Genomic DNA, 24,012 nt, shown 5'->3' with positions numbered 1-24,012 from the left:
TGTTCTTAGCTTAAAAATGGAAGGAGGCATTAATCTTCTCATAATTATGCAAGTTAATCATGTCTAATTGAGAAGTCTTCTGAGTCTGTATTTCCTAGATTTATTAGTGTTGTCAGTGTACTTCATATCATCTTTGGAAACGGTAATAGGGTTCCCAGAAATTCTGGTACATCATAGTGTCCCTGTGGATAAGGATAAAATTCCTGCATATTTTTTCTAGTGAATGAAGTTGATCCATTCCATAAATCACAAGGAATGCCACCAAGAATTGTAACTGGAAATTCTTTCAGGCAGAAACTGCAAGAAGTGCCCAGAAGCTGAAGCATTCAAGTTCTTCATTGCTACTGTATTACAAATGCTTCAGGAGCCTGGCATCATCTCAGAGAAAAGAATAACTGCACATGGATTTGCTTTATTTCTTCCCAAAATGTCTGAGTAAGAAAGAATTTAAATGTACAAGAAACTACTCATCTATAAAAACAGATATGGAGCCCACAGACCTTCTGTAACTGTATCTTTGTTAGGCTGGTCTCAGTTAAAACTGAGTGCCTCATCAGCTCACCTAGATTTGCCAAAGTATGTTGTCCTGTTTTCAGTTGGGGTGGAATTAATTGTCTTCTTAGGAGGTAGTGCAGGGCTGTGTTTTGGCTTTGATGTGAGACTTTTCAGTTCCTCAGGCCTTGCTAGCAAAAAGGCTGGAGGGCACAAGGAGCTGGGAGGGGACACAGCCAGGACAGCTGACCTGAACTAGCTAAAGGGGTATTCCATACCATGGGACGGCATACACGGCTGGGGGGCTGGCTGGGGCAGGCAGATCGTTGCTCTGGGACTGGCTGGGCATTGGTCAACGTATGGTGAGCAGTTGTGTTGTGCACCACATTTTTCTTTCTCCTTTTACCTCTGGATTTTTTTCTTTCCCTTCCCCTTTTAATTATAATTGGTATTGTCATCATTGTTAGTGTTGTTCTTTCATTTTCATTCTGTTTCAATTATTAAACTGTTCTTATCTCAACCCTCAAGTTTTACACTCCTTTCCGATTCTCCTCCCCATCTCTCTGGGTGAGGAGGAGTGAGTGAGCAGCTGCGTGGTACTTAATTACCAGCCAGGGTTAAACCACGACATATGTCCACACTGCTTATTCCTAGTATATGTAGGCACAAGGGCATACACACATCTTTATGGAGGACATAGTCCAAACTGCCCTTCCTAACTGGGATTGGCTTTGCTTTGAGCTTTACAACCAAAAAATGTCACTTTTCCCCCCATGTTTTGCTTTGTATGAGAGGCATCTGTGAACCTTTTTCCCTCTAAGAGAAACATTCATTCCTTACCCCATTTTAATACAAAATACACCAGCTGGTGTAACACCAAGATTTTTTTAATCATGATCACCAATCCAGAATTGAAAAAAATAAGGGAAATTGCCTGGTATGTCAAATTACATGTGCAGCACCTATTGCTGAACATGTAATTCATATCAAATTACATGTGAAGGATCTGTTGCAGAAATCTCTGTGGTTTCATGGACCTATAATGTAACTTTGTATACCTCAGAGCAATAAAAAAATGTCTCCTGGTTGAGTGTATGCGTGACTGCATATGTTTGCAAGGTGGATTCATTAATCATAGTGGAAAATACGTGGCATCTTGTAGAAGTTTTGACAGTGCAGAAGTTGCAGTTTTGGAACATTTGGACCTTGAGAACACAATGTGAAATGCTAATAACATCACTGTGGGTCTATTTTAAACATGTATCTGAAATAAATTCTATTATGGGAGCTGTGGAAACTGTCAAAATGAGTATACTTCCTAATTTAAAGACATAAAGAATGCTAAAGCTTGCCTCAGAGCTGCTTTCCATGTTCTGCAGCGTCACAGTGCACGTCTCTGGTGTGGAAGCCCAGCTTGCCAGGGTGCAGGGTTGGCATGTTTTGAAGCCTGTCCTAAAATCTGCTGGTGAACGCGATGCTGTGGGAGATGCACTTGCCACACAAGGTGTTTCTTCCTTGCATGACTTTGTACTTTCCTTTAATGCATTTCTTCTAGATGCTGACAGTGAAACTGTGTGCAAAATTAGGTTTACTGCAGATTTCGTTTTCATTACTCATTTTATCTTTTGCTTAAAGGATGTGCACAAGAGGGATTTCAGTCTGCAATAAATAATGTGGCAAAGTTGCGTGATTCTGGCTTTAAGTTGTTTGAAGTGGTACATTGTGCGCTTTGTAAAATTGTTTTATTATTCTCATAAGAAAACCAACTGTAATTAGTAATTAGAGTAGTTTTCAATGAGAATAGTGTGTCAGCTGTTCTGACCTGAAATATACATTAGCCTATATTAATGAGTCAGACTAGCAAAGACAGTTTCACATTGCCGTTTTTCAAGAAACTCTTAATTGTGTTCTTCTCTAGCAGGTAAGTATTGCAATTTTATGATGGCTCTTAAGGAATTTGATCTGTCTTCAGGTGTTAAATACAGATTCAAAGTGTGCGTGAGTGCATAAATACCAGTGTTACAATCACTTGTCTGAGCAGAGTTTTCTGATGGGTGGGTTTCTTTTATCTGGATAGTCTAATTACATTAACTGTCTGAAATCATGACTAAATGTTTCTTCTGTGTTTTGAGAAAAAAGAAATTTAAAACAAAATTTGGACTTAATCTATGCTAAAAAGCTTTTAATCTTAAATTTTAAACCCTTGAAGCTTAAATTCAGAGAGATGTTGAAATTAAGAAATTCAAAATACAAAAGCAAGGGACTGTAATTTATTTCAATGTTTTGACATTTTAAAATTACATATTCTAAAAGTATTATTTTAAAAATCTGGTGTACATTTGTAAGCCATTCAATCAATGTAGGTTTTTTGTGTACTGAAAAAAAATAATCAAACTTCATGTAGTTATCATCATACTAATTGTTTTCATATAGCTAATGTACAGTGCTTGTTTTATTATTAAATTGTTGCAAAAGAAGTTAAATATAGTAGTAAGTTTGAAATCTACCACACTAATGGCTTTAAACTTGAATTTATCAGTTGCACATTTTTCCTATCTATATGGCCATATTTGTTCTGAAGTAGGAAATCCAGACATAAAACCAAGTACCACTTTAATGGTTTCTTAAGTTTTTCAGTGATCTCAAATAAGGATGTTGTGCTGACTTGTTTTTTTGAATAGGTTAAAATAAATTGTGTAAACATAATTGTGAATGCAATTATGAACATGTCATAGCTGATAAATAATATAAAATCAGCTGTCATTATTTTATTTTTGATGTTCGTATTCATGACTGTGGAGCAGATCCTCCTGGAAACTATGCTAAGGCACATGGAAAATAAGGAGGTCATGAGTGACAGCCAGCATGGCTTCAGGACGGGCAAATCGTGCCTGAAAAATTTGGTGGCCTTCTACAACAGAGTCACAGTGTTGACAGATGAGGGAGGAGCAACTAACATCACCTACCTGGACTTGTGCAAAGCATTTGACACTGACTCGCACAACATCCTGATCTCTAAACTAGAGAGACATGGATTTGATGGGTGGACATCAGTGGATAAGGAATTGGCAGGATGGTCACACTCAAAGAGTTGCGGTCAACAGCTCAATGTCCAAGTGGAGACCAGTGACAAGTGGCGTTCCTCAGGAGTTGGTACTAGAACTGGCACTGTTAAACATCCTTGTCAGTGACATGGACACTGGGATTGAGTACACTTTCAGCAAGTTTGCTGATGACACCAACCTGTGTGATGCAGTTGACATGCTGGAGGGATGGGTTGCCATCCAGAGGGACCTTAACAGGCTTGAGAGGTGGAACCGTGCAAACCTCATGAAATTAAATGAAAGAAGGCCAGGTGCAAGGTTTTGCATGTGGGTTGGAGCAATCCCAAGCACAAATACAGGCTGAGCAGAGAATGGATTGAGAGCAGCCCTGAGGAGAACCGCTTGGGAATATTGGTGGATGAGCAGCTCAACATGGCCCAGCAGTGTGTGCTTGCAGCCCAGAAAGCCAGCCAAATCCTGGGTTGCTTCAAAAGAAGTGTGGTCATCAGGTCGAAGGAGGCGACTCTCCCCCTCTACTCTGCTCTCATGAGACCCCATCTGGAGTACTGCATTCAGCTCTGTGGCCCACAACATAAGAAGGACATGGACCTGTTGGAGCAAGTCCAGAGGAGGGCCATGAAGATGATAAAAGGGCTGCAGCACCTCTCCTTTGGAGATAGACTGAGTTGGAGTTGTTCAGCTTGCAGAAGAGAAGGCCCCAGGGAGACCTTACAGCAGCTTTGCAGTACCTAAAGAGGTCCTACAAGAAAGCTGGAGAGGGACTTTTTACAAGGGCATGTGGTGACAGGACAAGGGGGAATGGCTTTAAACTGAAAGAGCGTACATTTAAATCAGATATTAGGAAGAAATTATTCACTGTGAGAGTGGCAAGCCATTGGAGCAGGTTGCCCAGAGAAGCTGTGAATGCCTTATCCCTGGCAGTGTTCAAGGCCAGGTTGGATGGGGCTTTGAGCAACCTGGTCTAGTGGAAGGTGTCTCTGCCTATGGCAGGGTGGTGGAACTCAATAATCTTTAAGGTCTCTTCCAACCCAAACCATTCTATGATTCTGTATGTACTAGGAAAACATACTACGTGGTACGAGTCCTTCAGTGCTTTATCAAGAAAGTCACATGCCACTTTCTGTTTTCCAGGGCTTAGTTATTGAACGACTTGGGCGCAGGCTTCTTCTCATAGGAGGTTTCGGGTTGATGGTTGTCTTCTTCGCAGTACTTACTGTCTCTCTGACTTTACAGGTAACACTCTGGTCACTGCATATTTTTACTCTCTTTTTTGCCTGTTTTGGATACCAGCTGCTCAGTACAGGTTTGCTTAGCATTCCTACATAAGCCAGTCCTGTTAATCAGTTTGGCATAAGGATCCAAAGGTCTGTCTTTTGCTTATTTATGAATCTGTAGGTTTCAAAGTAATATGGTTAGCCATAGCAGCTTTTGCATTAAAAAGCCTTAGGGGCTTTGTATCATTCAGTCTCCCTAACTCAAAGATACATACATATCATGAACTATTATGAAGACAATTTTACCTATAGTTGGGTAAATAGTTTACCCATATTCTGTTCGTTTATCTTTGTTTGTAATGCAGTCTTTTTGAGATTTCTTTCATGCGTTACATCATGCTTATTCTTAGGTTTGGATGTTTTTTCCCAGTAGAGAAAAATTTCCATGTTTGCTGTGTTTCCATTTACAGTTCCCTTAAAGAACCATTTATAGTTTGTTCTCTTTTCCCCCGTACCTATTGTTTGTACACGTGGCCTGCCTTGTCTGCAAAATCAGATTATGGCTAAAAATCCCCAGACTTTGGTTTTCACGTGCTTTGCTAAGGTTCAGATACAGCTGTCCTACTGAAAGGCAGTCTATCATGTCTAGACTTCAGGCTAGCCTTTATTTGGTGAGCTTTGAGGCTCTTTGGGTCATCATTGCTCTTTTTAAACATGACTGAAATACCTGAGGAGGATGGAGGTGCCAAATCAGTTCAATGGCAAGAAAATCCTTTTCCAAGTTGGCTTGAACTTCAGCACATGAAGTTGTAAACTTTTAGGATTGTGACTTCTGTGGTGCAAGAGCTTGTCTAGTGTTTCACTACAGGGATTCCACAGAGACCAAGACCTTTAATACAAATAATCTAATAAGGTTCTACAGAAATACTGCAATTTTCTAAAGTAATCCTAGAGTAGATTCTGAAATAGATAAAGAACTGTGGAAAACACTTATCTGTTATCTGTAATATATTTTTACATTTTATATTTTTAATACTGGTACATATACAATATACTTAATGTGAATGTCTTGTATCTACCCAGAAAACGGTGCATTGGCTTCCTTACCTCAGTATATTTTGCATCCTTGCAATCATTGCATCATTCTGCATTGGACCAGGTAAGTCTATATTTTTTTCATGTTTCTTTGTACATCAAAGCACAGTTATTTTTGCACCGGCACTATATTAACAAATGGCTTGTAAGGAACTTCATTTTACCCTTTTCTGAAGACTGCAAGGGGTCTAAGACAATAAAAGGTGATAGTAACACAAAGTGATAGCAATATTCCTGACAAAACCCCACATACACATGCATTCCCACTTAGACATCAGCATAATTGAGAACTAGTGCCTAAATTGCAATCAGTACCAAATTAAAATGTGGGCTATTGTAGGATCACTACGATTTTGTAAATCTATAAAAGACACTCATTCTGGAAGTTATTTTATTTATCAATGCTTCCTTTAGCTGTTCAGTGCTGGTAGGATGCAAATGGGACACTGGTGGAGGGGGAGGAAGGGGACAGTTGTGTCTGGTTCCTTTCTTCTGTTCCTTTCCAGAGACAGAGCAGCACTGTGCAAGAGGGTTTACACATACTTTCTTTAGGAAGATGATGGAAAAGGTAGTTGTCCTGATGGTGGAGCTGCTACTTGTCTAGCAGTTCTCTAGTGATTGCATGCATTTCTTATCTGGTGCCCTTGGGTAACTGTTTTTGTAGGTTGTAATGAAATCTTCAGAGCTATTCTCCCAGCCTAGTTTTGATTACTTGGAGTTGGATATAACTTTATAGACAATCCAGTATTCACAGGCTGTAATATTTGTATTTAATTTTCTCTAACAAAGAACACGTTTCAAGTGTAAAAAAGTAATAAAGCCAGACCTTTCTCAGAAGTGTGGAATGAAAAGACAGGACAACAGTCAAGGCTCAGCAAGGGCAATTCTGACTGTATAGAAGAGAAAAGATTTTATACTGAGAGTGGTTAAACGCTGGAATATGTTGCTCAGAGGCCATGAAATGTCCATTCTTTGAGCTATTCAAAACTCAGCTGGGCAAGTTCATGAGCAACTGGCCCTGCTTTGATCAGAGGATGAATTCCAGATGTCCCTTCCAACCTAATTTATTCTGTGATTCTAATTGCAGCATATCTTTGGAAAACACATTTTAATAGATATGCATAATATGCAAATACTTGCCTGAGCATAGTATTTCTCTAAACAGTGTTGCTCTAGCCTTCAGATACTTGGTCGGGATTGGATCCTGCAGTTATCAAATAATGAAATGTTAACAAAAATGATTTGCAGATAAAGAAGAATTTAATCCAAATTCAATTCATGTACAGAGATGTCAAAACAGCACTTAAATTTTCAAAGATTATCTTACAAACTGTTCTCCACAAAAAAGGAAAAAATCAGCAGCTTTTTAGTTTTTTCACAGTTCAGCTGTAAAACTGAAAGACTTCTGTTCCCCTGAGTTCTCGGGTTTTTTCACGCACCATTTATTGCCTCTTTTTCTTTATAAAGGGTTTGACATTAATCAACTATTTGTATATCTTCACCACTGAAGTGATCTAATTAATTGATTGTGGTTTATTTGGGGAAGGAAGGAGTTGCTGATGTTTCATGTGACTCTAATGAAACATTGCTGTAATTCTATGGATCCTCTTTTGGAATTTCCTCTGAGGAAAGATAGTGCTGCTTTAGAGGAAAATGGGGAGACCAAAATATTCCTTTTCCCCTTGCTTCTTGGAGAATACTTGGTCACTGATCTCTGTGCTTATTCCTCTGCATATGGTAGCTGACTAGAAAACAGACAAGTCAAACAGTCTTGACTAGGGTCGTTAATGTTGGACTGTAGGTGGCCTATGAAGACTATTCCCCTCCCTCACCTCCAGCTCTTCTTGCAAGGCAAATACTGCAGGAAGTCTTGCAATGCCTTTGTCCTTCTGTAAGGACAAATCTCAGATTCTGCTAAGTCCCTAGTATTTCTGACATATGTTTCTTAGTTTATTTTTTTTTTTAAGAGGGATTCTGTGGAAGAGAACTGCTCTCGTGTTTTGAATACCTATGGAAAGTCAAATGTTGACTTGAAACTGCTTGAAAACTTCCCTCAATGTTTTAAGTAGCTCAAACAATTTGAATGCAGCTACTTGCAAAATCTACCTTTGTTTTTTCTAAAAAAATTCTGTTGAAACAAATTGTAGAGGGTTTTTTTTCATTTTACAGACATGTTCCACTGATCTGTAGAGTTTACAGATCAGTACGTTCTTACATGTTGTATTTTCAGCATGTTAAAATGAACCCTCTACATTTCCACTTCACCTCACCCATTCTTCAGAATGGATTCTGGTTTCCTTCATGCTGCTCGGGATTTTCTATTGTATTTTGCACTCTGTTTGGAGGAAAGTGTCTGCAGATACATGAACACAACACCTTTTGTTTTGATATTACTTATTTGCTTTCTACAGAAATTCTTTGGAATTAAATCTTCTTTTGTGTTTTTCACTGTGCTCATTGCTCTTAAACCCCAAGAACATTAGTACTGTACTAGTAGCTACTTAGTTGGCCTCTCCACTTTTCCTCTGTGTGTTCAGACATTTGTAATACCTGACAATAGTGGGAGTATTTCAGTAGCATTGAACATTGATTTTCTTTTTATGAAAATGTCGGTAATTGATACTTCAGCAGCTGAGAAGAAGTCGTGAAGAATCATATTCTGAGTCCTCTGTAAATCAATAGCATTTTTTTAGCTGACTTTTCATTGATTTATCTTCAGTGAAACTTCTCTGTTCTGTTTAGTGGTGCTTAGGAGATCTGAACTACTTTGCTACCTCTTAGCTGGGAGGAGTTATCTTTCAGAATATGAAAGCCACTTTCATTATTAGCACTGTTTTAAGATGGATGAATAAGAAGAGAGCATATATATTTTTTTCTAAACAAATATTACCGAAAATTGAGACATCCACTTTGCATCCGCTGCTTTTTGTATCACAAGGCGCAACTTCAGTATTTGAGTGCAATTACTGTGTCAAGTTTTGCCCCCCTTCAGTACAGGAAAGACATGAATAAGCTGGGGCAAGTCCACTGGAGAGTCACCAAGTCAGTAACAGCAGCCCTGCGAGAAAGAGCTGGGTGAGCTGGACTTATTCAGCCTGGAGAAGAGACAGCTTTGGGGCACCTAGGAGCAGCCCCAGTATGTATGAGGAGTGTGTTGCGATGACAGAGCCAGGCTGCTGTTGGTGCTGTCTGGTGGAATGCTTGAGAGACAAAGGGTGTATGTTGAAACAAGATGCAGAGTGACTATAAGGAAAAGCTTTCTGCTTATAGACAGTCAAGCAGGCTACCAAGGATTTTTGAGTCCTTAAATTACTACACAAAGATCAAAACCGAGTAGTTTGTACTTATGCTGTTTTATTTGAGAACTCTATAGCCCAGTGGGAAATTGTATTTCTGAATCTTCCTAGATAGGGCAAGTACTACTCAAAAGCAATTATCGATTGATTTAAAATCAGCTTTATTTTGTTTAGTAATACACTGTGACAAGACTGAGTGAGATACCTTATATGTGACAGATATGACACATGTATATATCAATCATACACAAAGGAACTAAGTTTTTTCTTATGGAAGCATGCAGTGGCAGTGGAGTATCACAGTACACAATAACATAATTTCTTTTAATGGGAGAATCAGTGCTGACAATTAACCTTATCTTTCGTTTCCTGCTAATGTAGAGTTTTAGCAAGAGGGAGTCAGTAGGAAAGAACATGTTTTTGAACACATCTCCAGTGCAGTGCTGGAAGAGAGAGTCTGGAGAAAAGTACAAACAGGGCAAGCAGGTGAGACACTTCTTAAAAGTGGTATACATTTTTTTGGCTTAGGGTCTTCCTGAGACATAGTTTCTAAGATTTTTGTAGTCTTCCATGGATTTTTCCATTCTCCATCTGAAACTGTGCAAAATTTTAGCCTCCTTTCGCAAAGAAAACTACATGTCTGCCATCTGTCATAAACACATCCGCTGTTGTGCTTTATGTGATGCCCTTTAGGTCTTGCATTGGAAGAAATGGGACAACTGATCCCCTTTCTACCTCTTTTAAATTTCTTGTGATCTTGTAGCCTTTATCACCCCAGATTTTTCCAGACTGAATGGCTATGTCTTATTCCCACCTTCTCAACGATATTTTATTACACTCCTTTAGCAGGAAAATCTCACACTTCAATATCTAGTATTCTGTTTTAGAACTCTGGTAGTTTAATGAGAAAAGACTGAAGTTTAGGAGTAACTTTTCCACTTCTCTGGTTAGTAAAAGGGTTTTTCCCCAAGAAAATACATGCATCATCTTTATTATTAAGTTGCAGGTTTTTAATGTTTTTAGCCTTTTGTAGAAATTGTGTCATTTGTTTGTATTGGTTAAACAGGTACTGTTGCCATGGTGTTACTTGCACTTAGTATCTTACTTAATTCCTCCTGTAGTTATGTAGAGCATTTCAGCATTCTTCAGAGTAAATATCCTATGGGTTGTAATGATTCTGTAGATACAGAACTAAACTAGGACAAATTCTGTTTACGTTCATTGAGCTATTGCTGCTTGGAAGAATTATTCCATCTGAAAATAGTAAATCATGAGGAACTGAGCTTATAAAAATACCGCTATAACTTTCTAGGGGATAAAATTGCCTTTAAAAATACAGTATTTTCTCTCTTGTTAGAACATCTGATACTTTCTTGATAGCTTAGATGTTGTGTAGTCTCCCACTTTCTGATAGCATATGGATGAGTCCCATCTGCTCCTTACAGTTAGGATCAGCTGTTACTATAAACTGTGGAGTTTTTTATTTGTTTCATTTTTCTGAACTTGGCTTTTCAGCTTGCAGATGTTTTTTAAGCACGTTGCTCTGGACTGAAACAGTAATGCATGCATATGATTTGGTACTTAATTATTTTTTTTTTCAAAAGGCAAACAGCAGAAAGCTTTCATTTACTAAAAATTAAAGAGATCCTTATGTTCAAGATAGTCAGTCTATCATCTGAAAGAAAAATACCCTTCAAAAATCACTTACTGTTTTATAAATTAGGGAGCCATGCTGTTCCAGACAGTGGCTTCATTGTGCCGATTGGGATAATTATACACATGAAGGTATTTGGTTGCAGAGAAAAAGACTGCTTTCCAATATTACTTTTGATTATGGGAACATGTTAGTAAATAATTTTACAGTTGTACTTCAAGAAAAATGCAGAAGCTTCATGGAAATGTTTTTCTTGGTCATACATTTGACCTGAAATAAATATGAGATACGTTTCAGCTGAAGTGAATAGAAAGGACTGAGGGGATTGGTTCTGGCTCTTAAGTAGACAACAAGCAAAAACCCCCAAAATTAATGGAGAAAACAAATCAAAGAAAAATAGTAAGAGAACATTTTCAGTATCTCTGTAAAGCATTTGTGCTGTTCAGGTTAAGCATCATGAGCAAATGCATTGATTTGCAATGCCTTTACTGGGTGGGTAAATAATGCACAGTTCCTTGGGAATTTGCGTTGTGATAGATGGGGTCAAGTACATGTGAAAAAGTCTTCCTTCTTTCACTTTGTCTTAGATATTATTTAAGGAAAAAGGAAAAGCTAAAAGCAGTTATCCCCACTTTATCAACTAAACCTTTGTGGCTGCCTCTTTGTGGACACTGAACGCTGGCATGTTGAGCTGTGCTCTTTCTGGAAAACCACGCTAAGGTCTGACTAAAACAAAAAATGTGTAGGTTCTGCCTACTTTTATCTGTTTGCCTGAATTCCCAGTTCACCCATTGTGCCTTTGCAACAGTTGCTGTGCAAACAAGTGATTTTTTATTTTGCTGGGTGAATTGAAAAATATCTATATGTATGTGTGTGCATTGGGTGATTGAACGTAGTTTTGCAAAGCTGCTGGAGACTGGCCCTTTTATCTAGTAGCCAAATAGTTTTAAAAACAAAACAACAACAACAAAAAGCAACAACACCAGCTGACCCAGAATGTGTGCAGTCCAGTTTCCTTTTTAGCCTGCAGGGATGTGACCCCACTTGTCGGGGAGTCTGTCATGTATTTTGGGATGAGGGGCTTGCAGTCTTTGGTTTTGATGCTCTTCCAATTTGTATAAAACAATTACATGTTCATCTTCTGAACCAGAGAATGGCTTTTCTGCCATGTGTCAAGAGATTCACCCCAGATGGTGGAACACGGTCCAGGAAAACAATCAATCAACTGATTAATTTGGGATTACAGCAATGTTGGTATGGACTCCCAGATAACCTTCCCAATGGAAATAAGCATGAGAAAATACAGTCAGACCTTAAGAACTTTGGAAACTTGGCATAAAGCGTTGCCCTGTATTATCTTTGTTTGAAGAGAGGTATTGATATTTCTTCCTTAGAGGAATAGTCTGTTTAAGTACAGCACCTTTCTATCCACTTTTGATAAATAGATAAGGCAGTGCTGCAGAGAAGGGGAAGGAAACTATGGTGAAGGAGGTTATGTATGATGCTAGTCTTGAACTAAGTGAAAGGGTGGGAGGCGGTGGACTGTTTCAATAATTTTGCTGGCTTTGAAGTAATCCTTCCTTTATTACCTTCTTTCAGAAATTGAAAAAGTCTTGTCTTGTTTAGATCAAATCTTCGCAAATTTGGTGGCTCTGGAAACACAGTGATCTGGAGCACTGGGCTTATTTTACCATTGGGAATAAATAGAAACAACTCAAGACCCTATTGTTACAGTAAGATCTGTAAAAGGTGTTTGTATAGCATGAGTGTATGGCCCTTCCTTCGACCACTATAGCTGGGAGAGAGGTCAGCCACACGTGTGCACAGGCAAGTGTGTGGTAGTGTTCCTCCTTCCATCAAACATTCCCCAGAAGTTCCTTGGAGTCTTCTGGGAGGGAAAAAAACATCTTTTGTTACAACAAACAGTAACACTAGGGGAAGTTCCAGAAATTTGAGGAGCTGCTTTTATATCCATTGCCTGATTACAGTAAATCAAGCCATTTTTGTGCTGGAAATTTGTGTTATTTTGGTGGCGCTTCAAGTTTGAGAGGAAAGGTTTTGTTGAAACCTCACTTCATCTTTCACATTTTCCCCATTTCTAATAATAGGCCGTGTGTAACTGCATGCAGTTGGAGAGAAAAAGAGGCTAAGAAGCTCAGGAACAGGGTGAGGATTTAAGGATGTCTGAAAATGTCAGTCAGCTAAGGGAGAATATAAGAATGGTATCTGTAACTATCACATGGAAGGCTTCTCCATAGCTGTTTATATTTTATCTAAGTAATTTGAAAAATTGTTTATGCATGTTCTTTTTCATATTTTCATAGAGACCTAATGCATCGTATTGTCATGCATTGCCTGTATTGTAATTTGAAAAATGCTCACTGTGTTGTCATGTGTCATGTCATCATTTTTGAGATGATGACTTGGAACTGAATGTTGGAGCACAAAACTGCTCATGCAGCAGTTTGCATAGGAAGGCTGAGAGAAGGTGAAGAAAACAGATTTTTATGTTAAAAGATACAGAATAATTTTTTAGTTTCTAACCAAAAAACCTGAAAATATGATTTCTGTTTTTAAATACATGGGCAAAAGGGAAAATAACACTGAAAAGGAGAATAAGCTGAAGGTAAATGTTGCTGCAGAAAATAATAACAAAGACTCAAACTTAGGTGCTAGCTAGCCATGAATAAACTTGGGCTAGAAATTGGAAGAAAACTCCTGGCCACTACAGGAGCTGAGTTCTGTATCAGCTTCTTAATGGAAAGAGCAAAAGAAGAAACAAAATAAACATGTTTTATAAATCAAATGCTTCCTGAAATAGCTGAGGATTGGATTTCAACCAGATGATCTAATCTGATCCTCGGTTTCTTTATCTTCAAGTCCTGTGTTCTTCCTCTATCACTGAGATGTTTGATTCTCTATATGAAGTCTTTCTTTGCTTCCATTTGTCAGAAAGCCCACGTGTCTACAAAGATGAGCATGTTCTTACAGAGGATTTTCTAGCTGGTCATTACATGGAGTGTGCAGCCCCTGACTCAATTTACATCAATAGCTGCTATTTTTAAATCAGTGGTGCTAATGGTGAGAAGAAAGCAGAAGTCTCTGGTTAATCCTTATGCCGTGGCTTCAAGGCATCTGACTTTTCTGTCTTATGCTGTGTAACATCTTAGAAGTAATCATTTGGGTCCTATAATCATTCGGGTCCTAAATCCTGTAGGTATTTCTGTGGATGAGTAGCACTTCCCTTCAGAAGTCCTGCTGACTTCAGTGGTGTTTGTGTAAAGCTGAATTTAGTGTGAATAGGATCAAACCTTAATCTGTGCGATTTTGCTTCAATTCCTACTTTAAAAATAAGTTTCTTTCCAGTATGCATAAGGATGACAAAATCAGATCAGTGCTATGTTTCCAGTCACACTCTCATCACAGAAAAGGGTAATCAATAAAATGCACACACTGATGGATTTTGAAATAAATAGTTAACTTTATGGTAGTGAGATCTTAATTTTTTGACTGTTGCGTTTCATAGCAGTTGCATTTTCAGACACAGTTAAGAAACATTGACAGATCAGACCATTTCAGAAAAATGTTTCTCTTTTTGTCTCTTTATTGAGAGTTTTGTCTTATAATTGAGTTTTATAATACCTTGTCATGTTTATGGACTGTGAGTGAAGTCTTTCCTGAATACTGATACAATAGAAACATGATGGTGTAATATTCAGCATGTGTTAAATTGACATTATGAAGTAAACAAAAGAAAACTCAGAGTATATCATTGCTCTGCCCCGAGGTGTATCAAAGATATTTTGGTATTTAAAGTTTAAATCAGTCTGTGCTCTTACTCTGAATGCCAGTGTGCAGCTGTGTTGACAGCAGAGTGGTTGTGATAAAAGGGTCACTTTGAAAGTCATGAGGTTTGTTCAATCTGAAATGCCATCAGGGAAGAAAAAAAATCTCTTGGATGTGAAACACAAAGGTGTGATAGCACACATGTAGACATAAAAGTACTGAAATGAAAAGCAGCATCAGTATTATTGCCTGAAACGGGCACTTAGAGGAGCTTTGTGTGATGTTTTAGCTTTTCCAGTTAGAGTGAAATGTAAGAATTTCTAATACTCATGGTCTCTCACAGAAGCATTCTTTTAGTCCTTCTTGAGAAAGAGTTTGGAGCTTGCCTGAGTGGAAAAAAACCCCTTCTCTTTGTACTAGAAAAGTGTATGATGTTATAAAGAAACAAATAAAGCCATGTTGCTGTATATTGAATTAAAAAGTGGTAAACTTGACAGTTTAGGTTAATTTTTCAAGATTTCTTTTATTCTATAAACTAGGAGCCTTTACAGTCTTTTCAGCAGATAAGCATCTTTTGATAATGTCAGATAGCTCCTGCATCAGATACAGAGAGTATTTGTACAGAAATAACCTTTAGTTTTCCCGGGTATTTAAGAGAAGTTTTGGTCTGTTGATAGTTGTAAGGCTTTTGTGGGCAAAACAGTAGATTTAAAACATGCTGCACTAAAAGCAGATACATATTCCAACTGTGAGTTACAGCTCAGTTCAGGAACTCATAGTAACCTGGAGATGTGTAATTATTATGCAATACATACCAGTGTCAGTTAAAGATTTGCTGAGGGATCTGTGCCCTATCCCCTGCCCCACTGTGCCACTCTGTTGCTGCAGACAGCCATCCATCCAACACCAGTAGCCTTAGGGTTGGCATTTTACCCTCCCAGCTGGCAGCCATCACGGCCTGCCATATTAATGCCATTCCTTTTTACTGTGTGGGCTGTGAAGCACAGCCACAGGAGATCCGATTTTCCTTTTCTGGGTTTCTTTAGCAATGGAAATAGCTCCTACCTACACTTGGGGGTAGGAGTATTTTCAACTACTTCTACTAAGTCAAGGAGATGAAAGTATGGGAAGTTTAAAGGCATCCCATGAAAATTTCTCTTTTGGTTGCCTCTCAGTGAACAAACTGAGGTTTGGGGCTGTTAAGAAATAAAACTAGAATTGCTTTTAATCTGGCCATGCCTTCACACCATGCTTCTTTTTTTTTTTTTGGGGGGGGGGGGGGCGGGGAGATAATGTACCCCTTGAAAATATTAAATACAGTGTAATTCAGCATATACTTTGGGATTAATGCCTGGTTTATGTTTTGTTTGAATACACCTCTTTGTAGAGCAGCATAGAGTAAATGTGTAGCTTTTAACAGTTCTGTTACAGAAGTTCTGAAGAAAAAAGAACCCCTAGTACCTGGTAGGTGACTGTGTATATGCTGGGTAAAGGAACTGCTGGAGATGACACATGGGGTTCTTAGCAGCAGGAAAACTTACAAACTATATTTTTGAAAATAGATTTTACAAATTATCTTAATTGAAGCTTTCAAAATGTGAATGCTTTGACACTTGAGAGCACTCCTCTTACCTGAACTAGTGTGTTTTCCTGAATGATTATTAATTATTTGCTGATGGCTCACAACTCCAACACTTAAGACATCTACTGCTGGAAAAATGCACCGAGGTATTTTAGAGCTTCATGTAACCGTGGAAAAAAGATTTATTCCAAAGCTGTGTAAGTGACTTAGGTACATTATTCAGATTAATGGGGACTAGATATAGAAAGCCCAGTTAAAAAATATACTGTTTCTTCTGTCAATTAATATGAAATATTTATACTTAGGAAAGTGCAAACTACTAAATATATAGAACAGTAGATGCAGAACTAATGAATGTAAGACAATAAAAATACTTTATTTTCCTTGTGCCCAGGCACAGTGCAGGGCAAAGAAAAGTTTTCTAAGCTCATCTCATCTATTTTTGGCTAAGCTGCATGGCTAGCATGTAAATGCAGATGTTTACTAGTTTTACGTTGCAATGGAAGTTGCTTTAGGGTCTAGACAGTGTTTCTTGTTAGCCAGTCTAGTATGTAGAAAGCTAAATAAACAACAGTAGGAGACTTTCATGGGAAAAAACAGATCAGAAGGACAACTGCATGAACAAGGGTAGCCTGATGGTGTTAGTTCAGCCAATTAGGCAGTTGTTTCTTTTGAATCTTCAGTTGTTATCTGACGTACTCCGAAAACTTCACTTTTTTTAGGAACACTCAGTTACGGCTTTGGCGACTTTTTTCTGAGTTTCATCAGAAATAGGGTTTATATCTTTCATTGCAGCAAAACTGTTACCGTCTGTCTTAAAGCTGGTAATTCTAGTCAAAGGGCACCTTCTGGCATGCTCTTCATTTTCTTTTCTGTTTGCTAGCAAACAGATATTGCTGTTTGCTCTGTCCATTTTAGCTATTGGACACAGTAAGGAAGATAAAGTATTTTTATTGGCCTACATTCATTAGTTCTACATCTACTGCTCTCCATACCCTGTCTACCATCCTGGAGCAGCAGCCAAAGTCTTTAATTACTGACACTTGAACCCTCATGTCCTAAAGACTTCAACAGTTACCAGAAACCATAAACATTGAAGACGTGGTCTGTTACCCATCTTAAACAGGAGAAGGAGGTCAGAAAGAGACTCTTCTGTCCCAGGCTCTCCGAAAATTTGGTGCACTGTTTTTACTCTTGGTGTGCTTCAGGATGAATGCAGCTATACAATAACATAATTGTGCACTGCTACTATGATTAATTTGTTTTTTAAAATATTTGTGGGGAAAGCCTGGCATGCCACACTGAGTTTTCAAGACTGTTTTAGCTTGCATAAGTTCACAACCAGCAGCATTCTGTGCTAATGGGCTGTCAACGTGAATTCCTGACAGGGAGATCATGTCTGATGACTTTATAGTTCTTTCTGTAGATTATTATAGAAGTGGTAATGTAGATTATTGTAGAAGTAATAAGCCTGGACTAGAAAGGGGTTGGTTTTTTTCCTGCTTTCAGTCCTGTCATAGTGATATAACTGTATGAATATTTCACTTACCTAGGACTGAACACACTTTTTGAGTTTTTAGTTCAGGTATTTCCATGATACTGCCATCTGTATAGTGGATGAAAATGTAAGGGACACTTCTGTGCTTTTATTAAAGTAAAAACTTTCTCATCATTGATCTCATCATTGAGGTACTTGTTTTCACTAATGTAATATTAACAGAACAGATGTTAATCAGTGTCTGATCATCATTGTTACTGAGAATAATTATAAATTAGTTATAAAGACTCTTAGTCATAGCTCAGTAAAGAAATGTTTTCTTCACGTTCAAGTAGAAGAACAGAAAGTCAGGCTATAAATAGGGTACTGATGATAAAGTGAGTCTGAAAATATAGCAGAAATGTTTAAAAGGCTATTTAAATGTAGTCAGAAGTTTAATGTATTTTTAATTGTATTTTATTCTTCAGTCGTTATGCAGAATTATAATGGTGAAGAAAAAAGAAATATTGCCAGATAACATAGTAGAAATTTAATTATGATGTTCAGTTTTTACCAAAAAAAAAAAAAAAGCTAACACAAAAAAAAATCAAAGAACAATAACAAAAAAAATTACAAAATGCCCACCAGATTGCAAGTGAAAACACCAAAAAAAGATGTATTGGATTTCTAAAGTAGCTGGCAGAATAGCCTAGGTTTGGACTGCTGGTTTCTATTACAATAAAGAAAGCAAAGGAAAAGCTATTAAAAATGGAAGATATTACTCAGGCTTCCAGGAAACAGCTGTATTTAAAAGAAATTATTGTAATTCATGTAAGGAATATCTTAAAAGTACTGAAATTATTTGGGTTCCTCAGTTACATAGTAAGTATTTTGACTTCATTAAAAAAACTTTCAGAGAAAATTCAGAGAAAAAATATTCAGTCAGTAAAATGACTGATCATAAAATTCTGCTTGGAAGCACTGCCTTATGGAACTAAAATTACAGGAAAATGCACTAATTATTATTCAAGAGGGAGAGAATTTCACTGAAGAGGAAATTATTAGATGGTTTGGATAAGGGTATTCTTATGTCTTTTGCATTACAAAATCACATGGAATATCTGCTTTAGAAATAGTTACCTAAGTGGACATAGAATGAATATTGTGTGGTTTATTATATTTTAGTTAATAGCCTTGTTGTTGTATGTCAACCATTTTAGTGTAAATTAGCTGAGAACAAAGAATTAACATTTTAACTAATGATACTGCAACAGAGCATATAAATTTTTGTTTTTCTTCACCGTTGCTTAGTTTATTTATTTACCCTGAATAATGTGGGTTACCTTGCACCAACTAAGTCCAGAATACCTCCAGAACTGGCTTTCTATATACTGTTAGAGTAACAGGTTTTATAGATGCTATAGGCATCAAAGGTCAGTTAATCAATGCAAAAAACCCTTCCACACAATACTGTATTAAAAACTAGACTGTTAATAACTATAGGTACTAATTAATATATTCTTGGGGTTTTGCCAGGTTTTGTGTTATTTATATTTTCTAATTTAGTGGTATGGTTTGCAGTTTTGGTTTGCTGTAGCCTGACTTTGCTTTAAATGTTGTTTATTCAGTTGAGTGGCCTTTAATCTAAGGCAGAAATGACATGCTCTCCACATGGTACAAATTAACGTGGTTAATGAACTATACCATTTTATACAAGCAAAGTGCCTGTTTTACTCAGTCTGCAGTAGATGAGATAAACAGTTCTCCCATGGAGAATAGCTGGAGACAGACAGGAGAGTCTGTAGCATGAAGTTGTGACTCAGTACACCCCTATCACATGTTCTGCTCCCAGTTCTCCCAAAAGAATTAGCTGGGCAATATAGCCATTGTATCTTACTATGTAATGCTATTTGGTGGGGTATTATTCTATCAAATACGATGAACAAGGTAAAATAATCTGACAGGTTACGGAACACCTCTTTAAAGACTGAGATAAGTATTTTGCAAACTTCTCATTCTGTCTGTAGACCTGTAGAGATGGAAGAAACTTGGTGTTTTCTTTGTGTTTGTGGGTTTTTTTTCTATAGCTTAGATCTGTAGACAATAACAGCCTTTTCCTCTCTCACTGAAGAATGTTGGATTGTTTTTCCAGCAGTTTTCTTCCACAATCTTTGTCTCACTTCCATTGCTTCTCTTCCACAGCTGCCCTGTAGATCTTTTAGCCCTTGAATTGCAAATACTGAAGCTTTTCATTGAGACAGCGCTTTATCTCCCAACCCTATCAAGATATATCAATCTTCTCTACATGCCCTGCTTTGCAGTCAAAAGCTATTTTGCTTGATCTTGTCTAGAGCTGCAGACTTTTTTTTTTTTCCAAAACAGAGCGAAGTTGCAAAGTGCTTGTCTGTTTTCTCAAAACATCTCCCTTTGAAGACTTTTTTCAAAGCATTGAGCTAGAAAGTCTGGAAGCTCTAAACCAAATCAGGGCTCTCAGGATTTCCAAATTCCAAAACTCCTGTATGGGCAGAATTTGGAGTGCTGAGTCTTGCAGGAGGCCACAGGGCTGTGTGGCCACAAGTGGTCCTCCTGGTGGGGCTGCAAATCCTATGGCTGGCTGTGGGGCCACTGCCTGAACACAAAGGTTTGTCTTTAGCCTGTATTGAAAGATGAGCTGCTGCTGAGGGAGAGTTCCTTCTCTTTAGTGGTACTCGGGGCACAAAGTTTCCATTGCCTTTTGAGGCGATTTACCAGTGTGATACATCTCCCTGATTTGTATTGGGCATTTATTCTTTTAACATTCTAATTTCATAAGTCATATATATAGCCATACGTTCAACTCCCAGTTTGGTACTGGATAAAACCAGAATGAGGAACTCAGTATTTTTCTTTCTTTTTTATGTTTTCTATATTCAGATTTTTGCGCTGAATCAAGTAACTTCTGTTCAGCAGTATTTACTTGTAACTGCTGACTGAACGAAATAGTAAATAGGTGGACTTAATTTTTCATAAGAAAATATTGATACTTGTGCAAATTTAAATTTATATTTGACAATCTGTAGAATGTATACCAAGAATATAATTTCTGTTCTAGCATTCCAATTTCATGCATAAAAGACTATTGCATTGAGATTGTGGATGTTTACCAGTGCATGACTTTTTTTCTAAGTGTAACTGGCCTGATTATGAAAGGAAATTAATAAAATGCAGAGATATAGAAGCATTGTTGCATGTCTAATTGTGTCATGTGTGCTTAATCTAGTTCCATTAAACAGCTCATTGATATACAAGTCCTGCAATGACAGATTTGTATTTTCCAATAGATGTATCATGGTAACAGTTATAACAGTCTTTAATGACACTGCAGTATAAGAGCTTCTTCTATTATGTTCACTGCAGTGCTGAAAAGAACGAAGAATTAGAAATGAATCACTGTAATTATTGTGGTCAATGCATTACCTCTTTAAATTCATGTTCAGAAGCTAACTTTTGAAAAACTCCTACAGGAAATCCTAATATACATTTTTTATTTTATGATCAGAGCTAAAATAAAGGTGTTTCACTGCAAATTGTGTGGAAAGCCTTCCAGGGGAAGTGCTAATGCCATGTTCATCCCCCATGAGGAAGAATATCAGTTAGCTTTTTGGTGAAATTATTTCACCCACGTTCAAACATGTATTAAAGTTGCAAAACCCATGACAAAAAGTGTGAAGACTTTCAGAAAATACAGAAGTTTGGTTGGATTGCTTTTGTTGTTGCTTTTGTTGTTACCAAGCATCAATGTTTGAACACAGGGCAGTATGGACCCATCTGGCCTCATGATTTTGTAGGGGACTGTCCCAGTTTGGTTGCTTTGCATTTTTCTTTGTTTGCCTAAATCTCTTTTTCACTTCACTCAGTTGTGGAGTGTGTTCTTCAGTCATATAGCTCTTGGCAGGCATTCATATCCCCTGCTCTGTATCCTAGTAGGGTCAACTCTCTGCTTTTCCAGACGTATATCTATATACAGCAATGATCTGGCTTAATTCGGTTTCTCATGTTTCTAGATCTGGCCTGTCTTTCACATAACTCATCTATTGCTTTTCAGGCTCCTTTGTTCCTCCATATAATTTCTCTTAAGTCATCCCTCTACAGAAACTGACTTTCTCTGTTTTGTGATGCTATGAGGATGCCTGCCCATGCCATGAGAAAGTTTGAAAGAGCTCAAAGGAGCTGCTAGTTTGTTGGGGTTTTTTTTGACTTTGCAAAATATTTTTACCATCACTAGATTAATGGATTCTTTTTCAAATTAGATTGAAGAGCTTTTGTGGCAAGTATGACTAATAATAAATTTCAGTCATGATTAATATGTATCTAGAAATTACATTTGAATTTCAAGGAACCTTTTTGCAGGATAGTGCCCATGCATTTTAATTTCCATAACATTTATGCTTTCTGATATGTTTGTGTCCTTTTGTACTCTTTGGGATTTTTATGATTTTTTTTGGTTTTTGCCTCTGGCTTTTTTCCTCTCTTGTACAATGTGTATTTTCCCAAATGGGTCTCGAACAGCATTTTTTCATTATACTGACAAGAACAGCAACACCTCTGTAGATTGTCCTACAGCAAAGGTGTGACAGAATAAATGATCATAAATAAATTATCTTACATGTTTTCTGTGTTTCCAGTCCTTCAGTTCCTTTCTCCAAGGCGTAAGTGCCCTGGCAAGCCACTGCCTTGCATGGCTTTTGAGACCTAAAACAGATGCTGACAGAACAGTTGTGATTGTTGTTTTGCCTGCCATACCTTAGGGTTTGAACCCAAATCCCAAGCGTATGGTAGAATAGGCAGTGGAGGCCACTAAGGATTGAAAGACCACATGCTGCTTGAATTTCATTAAGTTATGCGTGTTCAGCTGCTTATTCTGCATGTTCAAAGTGCTATTGGGAGCAGTCACTTTTTTTAGTCACAGAATTCAGATACTACATATGGCTTGTAGAAAGATACTAAGCTGTGGTTTGGATGGTCTAAACTCTCCGTATCTCAGTCTCCTATGTATAAAGTAGGAGTAAATAAATGTATTTACCCTGTACTTCTTTTGGTGTGACTTAAACTGGCAGTCTTTAGGACAGAAAGTTCAGTTGAAGCCTTTGCTACTGATGCGTTCTCACAAAAAGTCCCAATAGCTGATGATGAAGAGTGATGCCTACTAACATATATAGCCATTTTCTGCATCATGTTGCCTTTCTTTTATGCATGTATTCATGGTCTCTGCATCTGAAGGATCTGGGAGGGAGGTATATCTGATACCATGCATCATCTGCATGTCCTCTTATGTGTTTACAAGTTCCTATCTCATACTGCCATAGGGCAGCTTCTGATGTGTCTGTTTTAAGTGCAGTGCCATTGAACACAAGGGGCTACATGGCACTGCATCACAGAGATATATTCACAACTGTCCAAGGGTAAGGCTAGTACAAAAGATAAGCACATAGATCAAGCAAAAACATGCAAGGAGAAGATCTGGCGGATGGATAAGTCTTTGGTGGTGTTTTTATCTTAATTTATATGTATTTTGGCAATCAGGATTGTTACAGATGTTTTTGAAAGGAAGTGTGGCTATTAATATGGTTTTGATTGTTCACACTAATTTGTTAAAATGCTTAAAACAGAGAAAGGACTTGCATAGTATGTGTGTACATGGATCTTGTTTACGAAGCTGAGTGATGAGGCAGGTAATACCAGCACACATGAGGACCTAGTGGTGGAAATTGGTAGCCCAGAATACTGAAGACCTGAGTGATGTTACTAGGTTTGCAGTTCTCCAAACTGTGGTGAAATAATTCTGCAAATAGATGTGCAACAGTAACTGAAATATGTAGCCAATCAGCAAATGCAATCCATGTTTTATTCTATAAAAATAGAAATATTTGTTGAAATACCCTATTGGAATGCAGGAAGCCAAAGATCATAAACAGAGACTTTCAGCTACTAGACAGCTATTACCCGGGGGTTACTGTCAGACCAGCAATATGCCAGTGCTGTACAAAATAGTCCACTGCCTAAGTGGAAGGAAACACGAGTGTCAAATGTGGTATTCAACTGAGCTTGTTATTACGGAGGTCAGAGTCCTTGGCTGATGGGATAAATAGACCTTGCCAGAAGTGCCAGCAGTACATCTAGTAAGGCAGTGTTTTAAATAAGCATCAATGAAAAGTATGCTCATGGAGAAGCAAATGTTTTGCCTTTTTCATTGCTGAAATAAAGTGGCTAGAGTTAAAAAAAACCCAACTGTTTAATCTCTTTGGAGCTGTCTTTCCAACTGTTACAGTCTAAAAGTATTTTGGAGTACTGCTGAATTTTCAGAATTGCAAG

At 37.7% G+C, this 24,012-nt stretch overlaps 1 protein-coding gene across 2 annotated transcripts in view; it reads left to right on the top strand.

Annotated features, from left to right (window-relative positions):
* Positions 1-24,012, top strand: part of SLC2A9 (solute carrier family 2 member 9) — a 105,529-nt gene that overhangs the window by 59,629 nt on the left and 21,888 nt on the right. For both annotated transcript variants that reach the window (XM_027814047.2, XM_055724019.1), the window contains 2 exons: positions 4,689-4,790; positions 5,855-5,930. In XM_027814047.2, coding sequence (XP_027669848.1) covers positions 4,689-4,790; positions 5,855-5,930 — 178 coding nt within the window. The remainder of the gene's footprint in view (positions 1-4,688; positions 4,791-5,854; positions 5,931-24,012) is intronic.

The sequence above is a fragment of the Falco cherrug genome, chromosome 1, assembly GCF_023634085.1.
Source record: "Falco cherrug isolate bFalChe1 chromosome 1, bFalChe1.pri, whole genome shotgun sequence".
Classification (NCBI taxonomy): Eukaryota; Metazoa; Chordata; class Aves; order Falconiformes; family Falconidae; genus Falco; species Falco cherrug.
This window is presented reverse-complemented; position numbering and strand designations above follow the sequence as displayed.